The sequence below is a fragment of the Microcaecilia unicolor genome, chromosome 1 (genome assembly GCF_901765095.1).
Source record: "Microcaecilia unicolor chromosome 1, aMicUni1.1, whole genome shotgun sequence".
NCBI lineage: Eukaryota > Metazoa > Chordata > Amphibia > Gymnophiona > Siphonopidae > Microcaecilia > Microcaecilia unicolor.
This window is the reverse complement of record NC_044031.1, coordinates 217,520,326-217,536,074: the sequence shown is the minus strand read 5'-3', so window position 1 is coordinate 217,536,074 and position 15,749 is coordinate 217,520,326. Positions and strand designations below refer to the sequence as shown.

Below are 15,749 nucleotides of genomic sequence, written 5' to 3'. Positions count from 1 at the left end.
ACACACAACTTACAGAATACTATGTTACATGCACTTCAAGGCACAATTAGGCGCCAATAGTTGCAACTATCATTGACTTGGTGTACCTGTTGGTGTCTAACTTTAGGCGCACCAATGTTGACTTACATTAGTATTCAGAATCTTGATGTCAAGATGCTGTTATTGAGTTGACACTAAGCACATGCATTGGGGTGCCTAGATCTTGGTACCAATTTATAGAATTACCATCATATCTTACCATATTGAGGAAGGGCAACTTACATAAACAAACTTTAGTGATGTAAATACCTTTGGACATCATCCTATCCATGTCATCGATCATATGACATGCATAAACTCACCAACTACAGCTGTTACAGTGTGTGCTCTTCAGTATGACATGGGCAGATTTTATCTGATTACCTTCTTCTTTTTCTTTTTTAAATTTCCTCTAGTCCTGAAACCGCAAATTCAATATTTGAAGAAGCCTATCTACTACACAAGCACCAACTTGCCAACCTTTAACAAAAAGTCTGAAGAAAGCACAGCAAACTATAAGCCAGTTGATCAGAGGGGCAGGATGAATAAGATGCAACACATTTCCCTGCACTGGAACAAGAAGCTTGAGTGAGGCCAAAGATTTGGCACCTGCTGATCTTTCATAGCTAACCAGAACACAGGAATGACTGCTTACATGCTGTAGGACTTTTGAAGTTAAACATCACTAGTAATGAAACTTCCAAGATTCAAGTCTATACCATATTTTAAACAAGATAATCAATGGAAGCACTTGCTTTTGTTCCAGGAATGTTAGTATTTGCTGGACGTCTTCTTCATATCTCACCGCAATCATCATATTTATATTCACTTAGGAGGGGTAAAAAATTCTGTATAGCTTTAAGAGAATGCAATTTCTTTATACAAAAGCCCAAATCCACCTATATTAGAAACATTAGACTTACTTAATATGGTAAGGTAAGCACTTTAGCATGAGATATTTGGAGTGGGATATGGGGGTCTAAAGAAAGTCCATTTTACTGACAGGTCAATGGAACTTCTAGTTTTGCCAGAAAAAGAACTCTGGGAGTAAGAGGAAATATTTTTGCAAGGGGTCCTGGTATGCAAAGCAGCTAGAGTGATGAACAGTGGGACGTTGACCATGAACTCAGGAAACCAGATTGTAAAACTTCTCAAACAGGTTTTATTGATCAGAGACTCGACACAATACTGTGTTTTGGCCACAGGCCTGCTTCAGGAGTCTTCACGGCTTGGTCTGGTGTACAAAAACTGCAATATGCAATGTGCTTGAGTGTTCAACATTCAATTTAAGGTCTTTTTCAAGACCAGACTATCTCATTATCATACCTGGATCTTGCCATGTATTTGTGACCTGGATTGGCCACTGTTGGAAACAGGATGCCGGGCTTGATGGACCTTTGGTCTGTCCCAGTATGGCAATACTTATGTACTTAGGCCTGTGGCTGAAATACAGTTCTGTGTCGAGTCTATGATCAATAAAACCTGTTTGAGAGGCTTTACATCGCTGTCCTTCTCTCTTGAGTTCATGCTCAGCTTCCCACTGTTCATCTCTCTCTGTGTACTTCTCGTAAGAATTCAGCATTCTTCCACCTTGGTGGATTTTCTTCTTGACCGTTGATGCAAAGAAACTAGAAAATTTTGTGATCAAGCCTTCTGTTAACATACCTACAAAAGTGACATGTTCCATGCAGAGCCAGTGCAAGGCACACCCCAAATAATGAAGGCAGTTTCCAAAAGTCATTTATCCAGGTAAATTGGCTACTTGAAAATTGCCCACACTTCATACAGATAAAAGTATGTATGCATAGTTCTCTGCATTTGTGTCGCTGTCAGGATCTATTGTTTTATATGGACTGTAGCAGTCCTTTGCTGTACCCCAGAAGCTGCTGGTCTAGGTGACTGCGTAGTCTTCACTACTGGTTGGGCTGGCCCTGGTTCCATGGCCGAACTATGCCTTATTAAGTTCGAAATGTCAATAATACAGCTTGATAGAACAAATTTTTGGACCTTTTATGCAGCTTCTTTCAGGTTTCATGATGTAGGAAAAAATTCTCAGTGGTCACTGTGGGCATGTTTATGATCTGAGTAATGATTGTGAAAAATATGTTTGTTTATTAAAATCTTGATATATTGTCTGTGCTGTCCAGCAGATCACAACTATGTACATACTAAAAAAATACAGTATAAAAGTCAAAAAAGGAACTCCAATATAATTAAAGGAAAGATTTACACTCACCTTACAGAAAGGCAAAGAGCTGCAGACTGGCATTCCAGCACCCACCGGATGCTCAACATCCTGCCCGGTCACCATAAGCAAGTTTGAATTTTTTTTAAAGATGGTTCACTACGAATAGGGAGTGGAAGCTCATTTTATAATAGAAAAAGCAGCTTGTCAAGTGGATTCAAAATTAGCAATTTTAGGTCAAAGAAGAGCTAGTTGGTGGGAATCTAGAGGTCTTAGATGTTGTTACAGGATACATGGTATTGTCAATTCATTCATTTGAGTATTTATATACCACTTTGACATAATCAGTTTACAGCTTCACTTTACAGATACTGGGTCTGTCCCTATTAGACTCACAGTCTAGGTAGTACATTGTACTACTGTTGTACCTGGGGCAATGGAGGGTTAAATGACTTACCCAGGGTCACATGGAGCTGCAAAGGGAATTGAACATGGTTCCCCAGGATCTCAACTCACTGCCACCCATCAGGCAGCAGCAGGAATCAAACCTAGTTTCCCAGGTCTGCAACCTGCTACACTAACCATTTGGCCTCTCCTCCACTCCACTCCACTCCACTGGTAAATAGGATGGAAGACCTAAATAATAAGCTTTGAGTGCAAAACATAGATCTTTGAAAGAAATGAGAAATGACCCGCTCAACTTACCAAATAAGCTATGCATGATGGAAGTCAATGTAAACGGATAAGTAATAGTGAAACATGATCAAATCTATGCATTTTAAGAAGTAACTGGCTGCCAAATTTTGAAATGTCTGAAGTTATTTTAACTGAGAGGATGGTAAAGCAGCATACACAGTATTGCAATAGTCTAATCTTGAAAAGACAAAAGTTTGAATTAAAGTGCATAGAGAGAGAAAATCCAGAAAACTACAGAGATGCCTTAATTGACTTAGGGAAGCATAAGCCTTTTTCAGAATTCCTGAAATCTGATCTAAAAATGTAAGGGAAGAATCAGTCATAACACCTAAATAATAGAATGACTGAACAGGGGTGATAGATCAAAACATTGAGGCAGAGATATGGGGGGGGGGGGGGCAGAGACCCAGAGATCCAACAAACAGCTGGTTTGCTAGAACTGAGAACCAATTTGTTGTCTGACATCCAAATAGCAAGGGGCTTTAAGCAGAGTTGTAATGGAGTGAGATCAGTTGTGAGAGAAGAAGGGAAAAGGAAAAGAATGTCATCTGCATAAAAGTAAAATCTGATATCAAAGGATTGGATGAGAGTTGCTAAAATGATGAGAATAATATTAACGAGAAAGGGGGATAGAATAGGACCTTGAGGTACATGATAGAAACTAGTGTAAGAATCCAAATTACCAGCTTTTGATTTCATGACAAAAGAATGATCCTGAAGAAAAGAATAAAACACAAGAGAGCTGGGCTAGACAACCCAAAGGTGCAACAGGAGAGAGTGGTCTACTAGATCAAAGGCTGCTGAGAAGTCAAGGGACAGTATCAAACAGATGTCACCTCTGTCAAAGAATGAATGCGGTTGGCTGAGGTAACTGCTGTCTTGGTGCTGTTGTGCTGTCTGAAACCAACTTGATGAGGATGAAGAATAGAGCAATGTTCAGTATGGGATAACAATTGTGTGAAGACCTTTTTTGGCAAGGAAACATAGATTTGAGGCAGGCCTTTAGATGGCCGGTAAATGGAGCCAGTGAGTATTTCTTAAGAGGACAAACTATCAACTTTTACCAAATAGATAGCACAGTGTCAGATTTTAAACTTGTATTTATAATGGTAAGTGCAACAGGCAATAGATCTAAAGCCAAGTTTTTCAGCCAAGCTGAAGGTAAGGGGTCAAGATCATAAATAGTAGTTCTCATTAATGAAAGGATGGAAGTGAGTGAATTAATATTTGTAGGTGAAAACATATCCTATTTATGTACTGATTAAACAGTAAGCAAGCTTTCCGGACCATCTAGAGCTACCCCAGGACAGGGGGCTTGAGCTTTTGGCTCATTTAAGGAAGAAGATATGATATCACATAAAAGCTGAACCTTAGATAGAAAATACTGAGCCTTTGACCCCTAATTTTAGGTTTTAGCTTCCTTCTGCCATAGGGAGTTTCAAGTCTAGATGGTGTATCAAGGTTTTAATAAACAGTAACATCCCGTTGGGGGGGGATAATTCTCTATATATTGCCTAAAGTTAGGTGCCAGGATGCTGTATGCTAAGCACAAATTGCAAATTAGTAACTACACATGCCATTATAGAATACTAACAGATGTCCACAGTTATGAGTCTAAAGTTAGGCTCAAGCACTAATGCCAGCTGAAAGGGTGGTGTAAATGCTCACACCTAATTGTTGCTAGTTATGAGCATAACTACTAGTATTTTACAACCTGTGAATATAAATGCTAGGCACACCCCTAACCCGCCCATGCCCCTTCCAGGTCCATACTCCCCTTGCAGGTTTGTGCTTTGGATTTTTTTGTGTGCACAGTTCCAGGATTAAGGACAGTTATGTACATAACTGCTGATTATTTATTTATTTATTTATTTATTTGCAGAAACTGGATATACCGCAAGGGGCCATATTGGCTTCTAGGCGGTTTATAATAAAACCAATTAACTACCTTAAAGGAGAAAGTACTCTCAAAGAAGCACACACATTACTAGTGATTTGAGGAGCAAGCAGTTGCAAAGAGGTGGTTTTTCAGCGCTGCTTTAAACTTCGCATAGGAAGGTTCCAAATGGAGTTGAACAGGGAGCATATTCCAAAGCCTGGGTCCGGCATAAGTAATAGCAATAGAACGGGTAGCATCAAGGTGAACAACAGAGGGAGGGGGTAACCAAAGTGAACCAGATTCAGAGGAACAAAGCTGTTTGGAAGGTGCACAAGATATGAAAAGATATACTAGATAGTCCAGTGCTGATGGAAGATGAGATTTATAGACCACAATGCACAGTTTATATTGAACATGAGCAGAGAGAGGCAACCAGTGTTCTGACCAGAGCAATTGGTAGTTAGCGCCAATTAGCAGCTAATTATCATATTGTTATACACACAACTGACAGTATTCTATAACTTAAATGCACAACTTTGTACACTAACCCCAGGATGCTATATAAGCCGTGGCGAGTGTGCGCATTAAATTGGGTGCATGCCCTATTTAGGCACACAACTAAATTGAGTAGAGCCAATCAGCATTGATAATTGGCTGATAACAACCAATTATCAGCACTAATTGACAATAATTGGAATTTGCGTGCACATCTTTTTAGATGTATTCTAAAAAGAGGTATGTAGAAATTTTAACGCATGTAGCTGAAAAAGAGGCATGGCCATGGGAGGAGTGTGGGTGTGCGTTACTCAAATTTACATGTGTAGTTATAGAATTCAGGGGAACCGTACCTAATTTAGGCATGGGTATGTACACCAGGTTTTCAGTGACATAAATAACCGTGCCTGAATGTATGTACATTCCCCGGCCCTGTGTGCTATTCTATAAACTGCGCCTAACTTTAGGCATGGTTTATAGACTAGCGCTAAACGATATTTTTGGATGCACTTATTTTTTAGATGCCATTTACAGAATCTGGACCTAAGCACAAAATTGTGCATTCAAGTTTATAGAACTAGGGGTTAGTAGACTAACAGGCTCATTTTCGAAAGAGAAGGACGCCCATCTTTCAACACAAATTGGAAGATGGGCATCCTTCTCGCAGGGTTGTCCAAATCGGTATAATCGAAAGCTGATTTTGGACATCCCCAACTGCTTTCTGTCGCAAGGATAGCCAAAGTTCCCAGGGGCGTTTCAGAGGCGCAGCGAAGGCGGGACTTGGGCGTGCCTAACACTTGGACGTCCTCGACCCATAATGGAAAAAAAGGGCGTCCCTGATGAGCACTTGGATGACTTTACCTGGTCCTGTTTTTCTTACGATCAAGTCACAAAAAGGTGCTCGAACTGACCAGATGACCACCAGATGAAATCGGGGATGACCTCCCCTTACTCCCCCAGTGGTCACCAACTCCCTCCCACCCTCAAAAAAATTCTTTAAAAATATTTTGTGCCAGCCTCAAATGTCATACTTAGTTCCATGGCAGCAGCATGCATGTCCCTGGAGCAGTTTTAGTGGGTGCAGTGCACTTCAGGCAGGCGGACCCAGCCCCATCCCTCCCCCTACCTGTTACACTTGTGGTGGTAAATGTGAGCCCTCCAAAACCCACCAGAAACCCACTGTACCCATATCTAGGTGCCCCCATTCACCTGTAAGGGCTATGGTAGTGGTGTATAGTTGTGGGTAGTGGGTTTTGAGGGGGGTTTGTGGGGCTCAGCAGACAAGGTAAGGAGCTATGTTCCTGGGAGCAATTTGTGAAGTCCACTGCAGTGCCTCCTAGGGTGCCTGGTTGGTGTCCTGGCTTGTCAGGGGGACCAGTGCACTACAAATGCTGGCTCCTCCCACGACCAAAGGGCTTGCATTTGGTCATTTCTGAGATGGACGTCCTTGGTTTCCATTATCGCCAAAAATCAGAAACGACCAAGTCTAGGGACGACCATCTCTAAGGACGACCTAAATTTCAAGATTTGTACGTCCCCGACCGTATTATCGAAACGAATGATGGATGTCCATCTTGTTTCGATAATACGGGTTTCCCCGCCCCTCCATCGGGATGTTTTGTGTCCTTTTCTATTATGCCCCTCCACATATCATTGTGAACTAGGTAACTCCATGGACAGCCTTGCTGTATGCATGGATTGCTCCGGCATTATCCAAATAGTACTGGGGTGGTCAGCAGTGATCTTTGGTGGTATGATCCAGATAACGCTGCTGAAAATCAACGGGTGGTTCTGGTCCGTGGCATGTAACTGGATAATAGCACTTCTTACCCAAATAAGTGGCTTTGAATATCGAGCCTTGTATGTGTAGGTTGTGGGGGTTTAATTGGTTCTAAAAGGGTTTTTAATGTTTTGACAGGTAATTTTGGGGGTGTTTATACTTGTGCAGAGACAATCTTGTTTGCTGTTAGTGCTGGGTGAAGAAATAAATGAATGAAATTATCTTGGCACCTCTGCTTAGCTGCAATATCCTGCATAAGGTATCATGCTAGACCTTCCTATGGCTCTGTTACAATCAATTTGCAGAACTGTGCATTATCACTGCTACTTTTATTATGCCTGCAAGCTATTTCTAGTCTATAAACTTGGACTAGGCTATCCTTGTTGTGGCAGTCATGATCTCAACACTGTTGAGAACCTGACCCATTATAAATTTGCATGAGTTGTAGAAACAGAGAAAAATGTAGGCAGATAAAAACCATATGGCATATCCAGACTACCTATCCATGCCATTTATTCTCCCTATCTCTCCCTTAGAGATCCTATGTACTTGTTTCAAGCTCTCTTTAATTCTGCCTTCGCTTGTCCTTGTACTTTGCTCCTGTTTGTTTGTTTCAGTTCTTTTTTTTTTTTGTTTGTTTTTTTGCTGTAGCTGTCTTCTGTGTGTGGAGAGCAGCGTTCGTGTTCTGGTCTGTGTGTGTCAAGGCAGCTTCCTCTGTTTGTTTACTCTCCCTTTATCTTGTCTGCAGAGTAGCTCTGCCCTATTGTTTCCCTTTAGCAGTTCCTTTTTTCCCTTGGGGATTGTAGGGCCAGTCTGTGAATTCCTTAAGTTCTCCCCTTCCCTTTGTATGCTGTAGTACAACCTTGTTCCCTTGTGTGCTGATTGTTTCAGCCTAGAGTGTATTCCTATAGTTGGTTTCCTTTTTCCCTGAGTGCTGTGTTGTTTAAACCTAGAGTGTTTCTTTCTGGGGCTTCCTGTATTCCTGTTCACCTGAGGCACAGCTTTGTTTTCCTATAGAGGCTTCTGCCTCTTCCTCTTTCCTTTGTGGCTTTACCCTGCACTGTGTGCACTGCAGTTCCATGTGGAACCCGTGTTGTTCTTTCTCGCTTCCCAGAGTGTGACTCTGTTCCCGGTCAGCCGTGAGACCTGCATGCTTGGTCTCTACATGAGTAGGTTCCCAATAGGCCATGAGGCCTGCCTGAATGCTCTATCTTCCCCTTGAGGCCCACCTGAATGCTCTATCTTCCCCTTTCTGGTGGTGCCTGTTGACTGTTGTGAGTGTGCGGGGTTTGGTGGCTGGGGTGGTGCACAGGGCCTGTTCAGTTTACCTTAGGCCTTGTCCAGAATCATATATTTGGCCTCGGCCTGGGCTCAAGGGCTCACGTCTAGAATAACAGCACAAAGATATAACTTCACCTGGAGGTAATTTTAGAAGGATTAGGCACCATTCCCACTTGTAAAAACCTGATTTACACATGTAAATAGCCATAAGTGTGTAAGTGATGATTTTAGAAAACTGCTACCTAATACGTACATCTGTAGCACCCACAGATTTGAAGGGGGTGTGTTCTGAGTATGGTGTGGGTGGACCTTGCATTTCCAATTTTGCAACAGTAATATCTGTGTAGTTCAAAAATTTACCTGCTTTGAACTTTGTGTGTCTTTTGTAAAATGCACTGCAAATAGTGAAGGTCTCAATTTGGAGCTCTCTTTTCTGGTCCACTCAACCTATACAAAATTGGACTTCATGTCTACAACTTATTCATCCAAGGAAAACAGGAGTGAGACCTCTGCATAACCAATGAGAAAGACACCGAGAACAGATGGGTGTCCAAGGAAGGAGGTCAACCAATAGTAAGTCCAAATAAAACTTTAATGAAGACAGATCAGACTTGGTCGAGTTTTGGCAATTGCCTGCATCAGGGGTCATCAAATTCTTCAATAAATAATAAATGAAAATGTCAGCACAAAACCTTCAACAGCCAGGTCTATCACACCCTCTCTCATTTATTCTTCATTGAAGAATTTGATGACCCCTGATGCAGACAATTGCTGAAACTCGGCTGAGTTGGGTCTGTCTTCAATAAAGTTGTATTTGGATTTACTATTGGCATTCCTCCTTCCTTGGACCACCTCTGCTGTTGGTGTTTTTCTATGCAACATATTCATGACAGTTATTTCAATGATAGCTAGAGGTTTAAAATAACCCCAAAAACACTATAGTTAAGACAGAGAAATACATTAAATAATGCTATTTATCATATTTTCCAAGAAAACTATATACAGTAATAGCAAATCACAGTGGAAAATTCCAGTAGCTTTTATCATTAGTGTACGCTACCTCCTAAATATATATTTCTATATATGTATTTCTTGCATACTGTCAAATTATATCTAGACCATTCAGTATATAACAGAACAGCTAATGCTATTAATGTATTTATCATGGTTATTTTATAAGCATCTAGTCTGCATAAAAATGATGGCATGTAATGCAGAGAGATGTAAAAAAAAAATGACTCAGTAGTAATGGCTGTGGTTAGGGATTGGATATGGTTGTTGACGGTACACTTAAGGGAAAAAAATCCATGCTGAGCTGGGATATGCCACATGTGTCTCACAGGACAGTAAATGTCTAGCCCTGCCATAACAGCAAGATTTTGGAATTTGCCGGTTGAGCTTGCAACGTGCTCCAGTCCTAACTATGGCACTCACACTGGAAAAAGCAAGATATTGGCTCATAAATGCTCATAGATTGAGCAGAATATAAGACCAGAACTGTATTATGGTAAAGAAATTCTGTTCACTGAAAAAAAAAACGTGTGGAGATTTTGAAAAATGTTCATAGAGGAAACCTAATCTAACAACAGGAGCACATTGGAAAAAATCCACCAGTAGCCTGAGTTTGTGCACAACGGGATAGTGTGATGTAAAGACTACTGAGTTACAGTGGGTTGTATGTTATATGCTATGTATGGGGATTAAGATTGTTTAAAGTGAGTACTTGCAACATTTTCTCGTGATTTTCAGAAAAGGAAGCACTGCAGAAGCCCAATGTGAACTGCAGTGCGGTGAAGTCATGTCCGGCAGAGGACAGAAATATTGCCAAACAGGGCAAAATGACAGAGCTAAACCATACAATTCAGACTGGATATACTTGCTATTGTTAAGGTTTGTACTAAAATTTGTACTTGTTTAGGCAGAAGCTGCTGCTGTTTAAATGATCTCCTGGTTTGCGGAGAATTCTTCCTGATAACACTGTGCTTTTTATCACTGAGATGCCTTTTACTGAGGTTCAATAAAAGAAATTTTACTCATTGAAGGCTAAATTCTTTAAATGGTGCTGAAAAAAATAGTGCTTAGTGCCAGGAACCACTAATACGTTTGGGCGCAACCATTTACACCAACGGAACCTTGGTTTAATTCCCTGTGCCTAAATTAGACACATATCCCCATTATTCTATAGCAGTGTACATAAATTGTGGGAAAACCCCCGATCCACCCATGAACGTCCCATTGCCACATCCTCTTTTTGGACTCATGTGTAAAATTTGTGTGAATCCTACAGCTAAATTTATGCATGCAAAATTGGCTCATTATTAAATTGCATGCACAAATTGGGCGCAATCCCATATTTCTGCATGCAATTTTTTGTGACTTTTATAGAATTTGGGGGTGAATGTTTAACATTACCTGTTTCAGTCTCTTATTAAAGCAGACAGGATTGGTTCAGTAGTTAAGATCTCGATTCATCTCGGAGGCTTATCGCTTAGTGGCTAAAGGGCCCTTTTACAGAGCGGCAGTAAGCCCAACACGGCTGCTGGCGGTAGTCCCACCCTGAGTGAGCCATTTCCAGGGGAAAAAGAAAACCCCTGGAAATGGCTTGCATTGCAGTAACCTAGCGTTAATTGGGATCTGGGTGTCGTCGTCGTCGTCGATGATATGCTGAAACCTTCTGCTCAGTGTGCTGCTGCGGCTAGGAAAGCGAATAGAATGTTGGGTGTTATTAGGAAGGGTATGGAGTCCAGGTGTGCGGATGTTATAATGCCGTTGTATCGCTCCATGGTGCGACCGCACCTGGAGTATTGTGTTCAGTACTGGTCTCCGTATCTCAAAAAAGATATAGTAGAATTGGAAAAGGTACAGCGAAGGGCGACGAAAATGATAGTGGGGATGGGATGACTTTCCTATGAAGAGAGGCTGAGAAGGCTAGAGCTTTTCAGCTTGGAGAAGAGACGGCTGAGGGGAGATATGATAGAAGTGTATAAAATAATGAGTGGAATGGATCGGGTGGATGTGAAGCGACTGTTCACGCTATCCAAAAATACTAGGACTAGAGGGCATGAGTTGAAGCTACAGTGTGGTAAATTTAAAATGAATCGGAGAAAGTTTTTCTTCACCCAACGTGTAATTAGACTCTGGAATTCGTTGCCGGAGAACGTGGTACGGGCGGTTAGCTTGACGGAGTTTAAAAAGGGGTTAGATAGATTCCTAAAGGACAAGTCCATAGACCGCTATTAAATGGACTTGGAAAAATTCCGCATTTTTAGGTATAACTTGTCTGGAATGTTTTTACATTTGGGGAGCGTGCCAGGTGCCCTTGACCTGGATTGGCCACTGTTGGTGACAGGATGCTGGGCTAGATGGACCTTTGGTCTTTCCCAGTATGGCACTACTTATGTACTTATGTACTTATGCACTGCCCAGTTACTGCCGGGTTAGTGTGGGAGCCCTTATCGCCACCTCAATGGGTGGTGGTAAGGACTCCCCATTACATGGCCATGCGGTAAGAGTTCTCTTACCACATGGCCATGTATGCCTGGGGTCTTTTTACCCTCTGTGGTAAAAATGGCCCTGGTGTGTGGGAAAAATGGCCCCTGCCACTAGCACAGGGCCCTTTTTCCCACAGCTTGGTAAAAGGACCCCTAAGTATCTAATTTTTAAAAAATCTCCCGTGTACCCACAAGTTGTTGTGTTTTAGTACAGTTAGCATCTTTTTAGGAGGATCCAAGACAGTTATTTGGGGCACAAATGAGGCAAAGTCTGCTAGATTTTTCTTTATTAGCTGTACTCCAGATCCAGCCGTCTTCTACCCCCCCCCCCCCCAACCCCAAAGTGTGGCTACCGCTTAAAGATTTTTTTTACCATCTTTTATATGGATTTTCAACCATCTTTTATATGGATTTTCAACTAGCCTATCTGTTTAAAGTCAGACCACTATATGGTCCTAAATCTAAATGGATACATTACCCATTTAAAGTTAGGATTTTAATCCGCCTGATATTCTAAGCGGTTTAAATCGCTTGTGTCTGCCTCACCACTAATATTTAGTGGCATTTAACTGGTAGTACGACTGAATATCAGCACTAGCCACCCCTGCATTGTTCAGTTAATGCAAGAGCAGTCCATGGGTGAAGTCTGGGATTGAGTTGGTACTTAACCACTTAGCAGCGATATTCAGACAAAAAATCTGTTAAGTAAGAAGCAGGGGCAGACTGAGAGTGGTCTGGGCCCCTGGGCAGTGAGGACCATTGGGCCCCCCCCCCCCCGGTTCTGCTGCCTCTCTCTCTCCCTCTCCCCCTGCCACTGATCCTTTCCTTTAGTCCTGCAGTTAAATCAATTGTCTGCCGCTGACACTGGAACTTCCCTCTGCTAAGGCCTGTGCTTGTAGAAGAAGGAAGTGACATCAGAAGGGGGTGGGCCATGGCAAAGTGAAGTTCCAGCATCAGCAGCAGATGGCCGATTTGTCTGAAAGGTGTGGTTTAGGGATGGGAATGCAGGAGGGGGAGGAGTTGGGGGGTGTCCTGGTCCCGGTTCCAGAGGAGAGAGAAGGATGTCGTACATCAGCAAAAAAACTCAAATTCATACAACAAAACAAACAAACAAATGTATAAAAATCTATAAAATCTCTTAGGTAATAGCATAGGGGTACGAGAATTGAGATAGGACCCAAAAGCATCCCTGAAAATATGTGTTTTCAACATAGCCTTAAACAAATGGCCAGAAAACCCTAGCAAAAGAGTTGAGAAGACAAAGGAAGGCAGAAACAAGAGAATGGGACCAACACAACTGGAAAAAGTAAATGGCCAGACAACAAAGGTAGAGAAAATAATTTTATTATTAAATTGTTGATAAAATAATGTAGTAGCTGTGTTAATAAAGGTTACTAAATACAAATAGAACACAAAATAGAAAATAAGATGATACTTTTATAGTGGACTAATTTTAATACATTTTTGACTAGATTTCAGAGACCAACACTTCTTTCCTTAAGTCAGGCGAGGGATACTATAACAGCAGTATACTGTCCTGACCTGACCTGAGGCAGAAGGTTTTGGCCTCTGGAAGCTAATGGAAAAAGGTATGAGGCTAGTCCAATAAAAAGGTATCATCTTATTTTCCATTTTCAAGTGCCTGAACTGAGCATATGGAGGTCTGGCATCGGCGGCTGAAGCATGCTGCCAACTGCTGTACTGCTCAAACAGCAGGGTAGGGGGCTCATGGAGTGGACCTCTTCAGCAAGTGGGGCTTGGGCATCTCCATCAGCAATTTAACTAGTGCCTCAATTTTGCAGTGGGTTTAAGCTCAAAGTGTGTGTGTGGGGGGGGGGGGGGAATCGAAGCCCCCTCGCAGTTATGTCCATGGGGGGAATAGATGCTGGATAGGGGGTATAATAGAGTGAACTGAAATACTCCCTCTTACCCATCCCTGCTGTCACTGGTGTAAATAAAATATTTTCTGCAATGGCCATGGGATTCAGGTGTGCCAGGGGGTGGAGCAATAGAGTAGGCAGGGCCAAAGCAGAGTGGGGCGGGGCTGGGGGAGTGTACTAAAATCTCTCTCTCAAATCAGGACCCCTTGGCAGCTCTTCTTCCTGGTGGGGGTTGGAGGATGGCCTCTAGTTCGTGCATCCCACCCTTGACTCAAGGTATCCTTGTCCTTCCCCTGTTGTGACTGCCTACACAGCATGTCTGGGCAAAGCAAGGCTGAAAGAGACAGGAGAATGGGCCGTCAGGATGCTTCACAGACAGCAGAAGATGCAAAGTATATGGGCCCTTGTGCTTGAAAGTCAGCATGATTTGAGTGGACTTAAATTTCACTTGTATGGGGAGGGACAGGACTTGCTATACCGCCTTTCTGTGGTTACAATCATGTACTTATTTTAGACCTGGGGTAATAGAGGGTTAAGTGACTTACCCACAGTGGCGTTCCTAGGGGGGGCGGTGGGGGCGGTCCGCCCCGGGTGCACGCCGCTGGGGGGGTGCCACGTGCGCCTGTCCGTCATTCGTTCCATGCTCCCTCTGCCCCGGAACAGGTTCCTGTTCCGGGGCAGAGGGAGCATGGAACGAACGACGGACAGGCGCGTGCGGAACCCCCCCAGCGGCGTGCACCTGGGCGGGGGGTTCTTTCGCGGGGGGGGTCCTTTCGCTGGGGGGGTCCTTTCGCTGGGGGGGTCATGCTGCATTCAGGGGGCGGGGCGCATCGGCGATCCGCCCCAGGTGTCAGCCCCCCTAGGAATGCCACTGCTTACCCAGAGTCACAAAGAGCTGCAGTGGGAATTGAATCCAATTCCCCAGGTTCTCAGGCTGCTACATTAATCACTAGGCTATTCCTCCACTTGTGCTAAATTCTTAATGAATTACAGCAGGCACAGATGAAGGGCAATTCTATAATTTAGTTGCTAACATTTACATGTCTGTTACATATGTAAATATTTAGAATATTAACATACACGTATATGCATATATATCAGCAACCCACCTAGTTTGCAAATACCTGCTGAACTTCCATAGAGCATATTTGTAAGGAGGGTGAACACAGGGGAGAAGCATCAGAGGGACATAGGCAGAACTCTCACTTAGGCATGTAACATACAGAATACTGTGCATCCCTGCCACACTTAGGTGCTCATATTTATACCAGCTCTATGGCTGGCGTAAGTGCAAGTGCCCAAATGTTAGATGTCGATAAGGGTTATGCAAGTATTCTGTGCCTACTTTCCTTTAGAGAATAGGCTCCAGGCACACTGTTATATTTATTATTTTGGATTTTGCTCACACCTTTTTCAGTAGTGGTTCAGGGTGAGTTATGTTTAGGTATATTAGTTATTTCCCTGTCCCTGGAGGACACACAAACTAAGTTTAATAATAATAATAATAACAACAACAGCAGCAGCAAAACTTACATCCGTACTAGTTTTCCAGTTCAGAGCAGTTTACAAAATAAGATATTGGTCAATATCCAGGAATTACAATAATAAAAACTGTAAAAATTATTTTCTACCTCAGTTTACACTTAACATTCAAAGTAATTACAGAATATAGGATAAGTCCTAATCTTCAGCTCTCTAATTAACACTATTCTGAATTCAGTACGTATTTTCTAAATAAAAATATTTCAATATTACGTCTGAATTCTATGCAAGAGCCAGATAATTTGATTATATTTGAAATTTCTTTTCTGAACCTATTGGCTTGAAATGATAACAAATATTCAAACATTTTCAGCCTTTTTATACCTCTAGGAGAGGGGAAAGAAAAAAAGTTATCACCCCCCCCCCCCCCCCCTTCCTAGCATCCCTAATATTTACTGCTAATTTGAAGTAATGGAAGATTAAGTGACTTGCCTGAGATCAGAAGAAGCAGCAGCAGGATTTGAACCAGGCTCCCCTGGATGTCAAGCCCAGAGCTCTAACC

The 15,749-nt window shown here is 42.4% G+C and overlaps 1 protein-coding gene across 1 annotated transcript in view; it reads left to right on the top strand.

Moving 5' to 3' along the window:
- The window catches only part of PDE1C (phosphodiesterase 1C), a 981,038-nt gene extending 980,428 nt beyond the window's left edge, over nucleotides 1-610 (top strand). The window contains 1 exon segment of the mRNA XM_030204349.1: nucleotides 435-610. Within this exon segment, the coding sequence (XP_030060209.1) occupies nucleotides 435-610 (176 nt within the window).
- The last annotated feature ends 15,139 nt before the right edge of the window (nucleotides 611-15,749 follow it).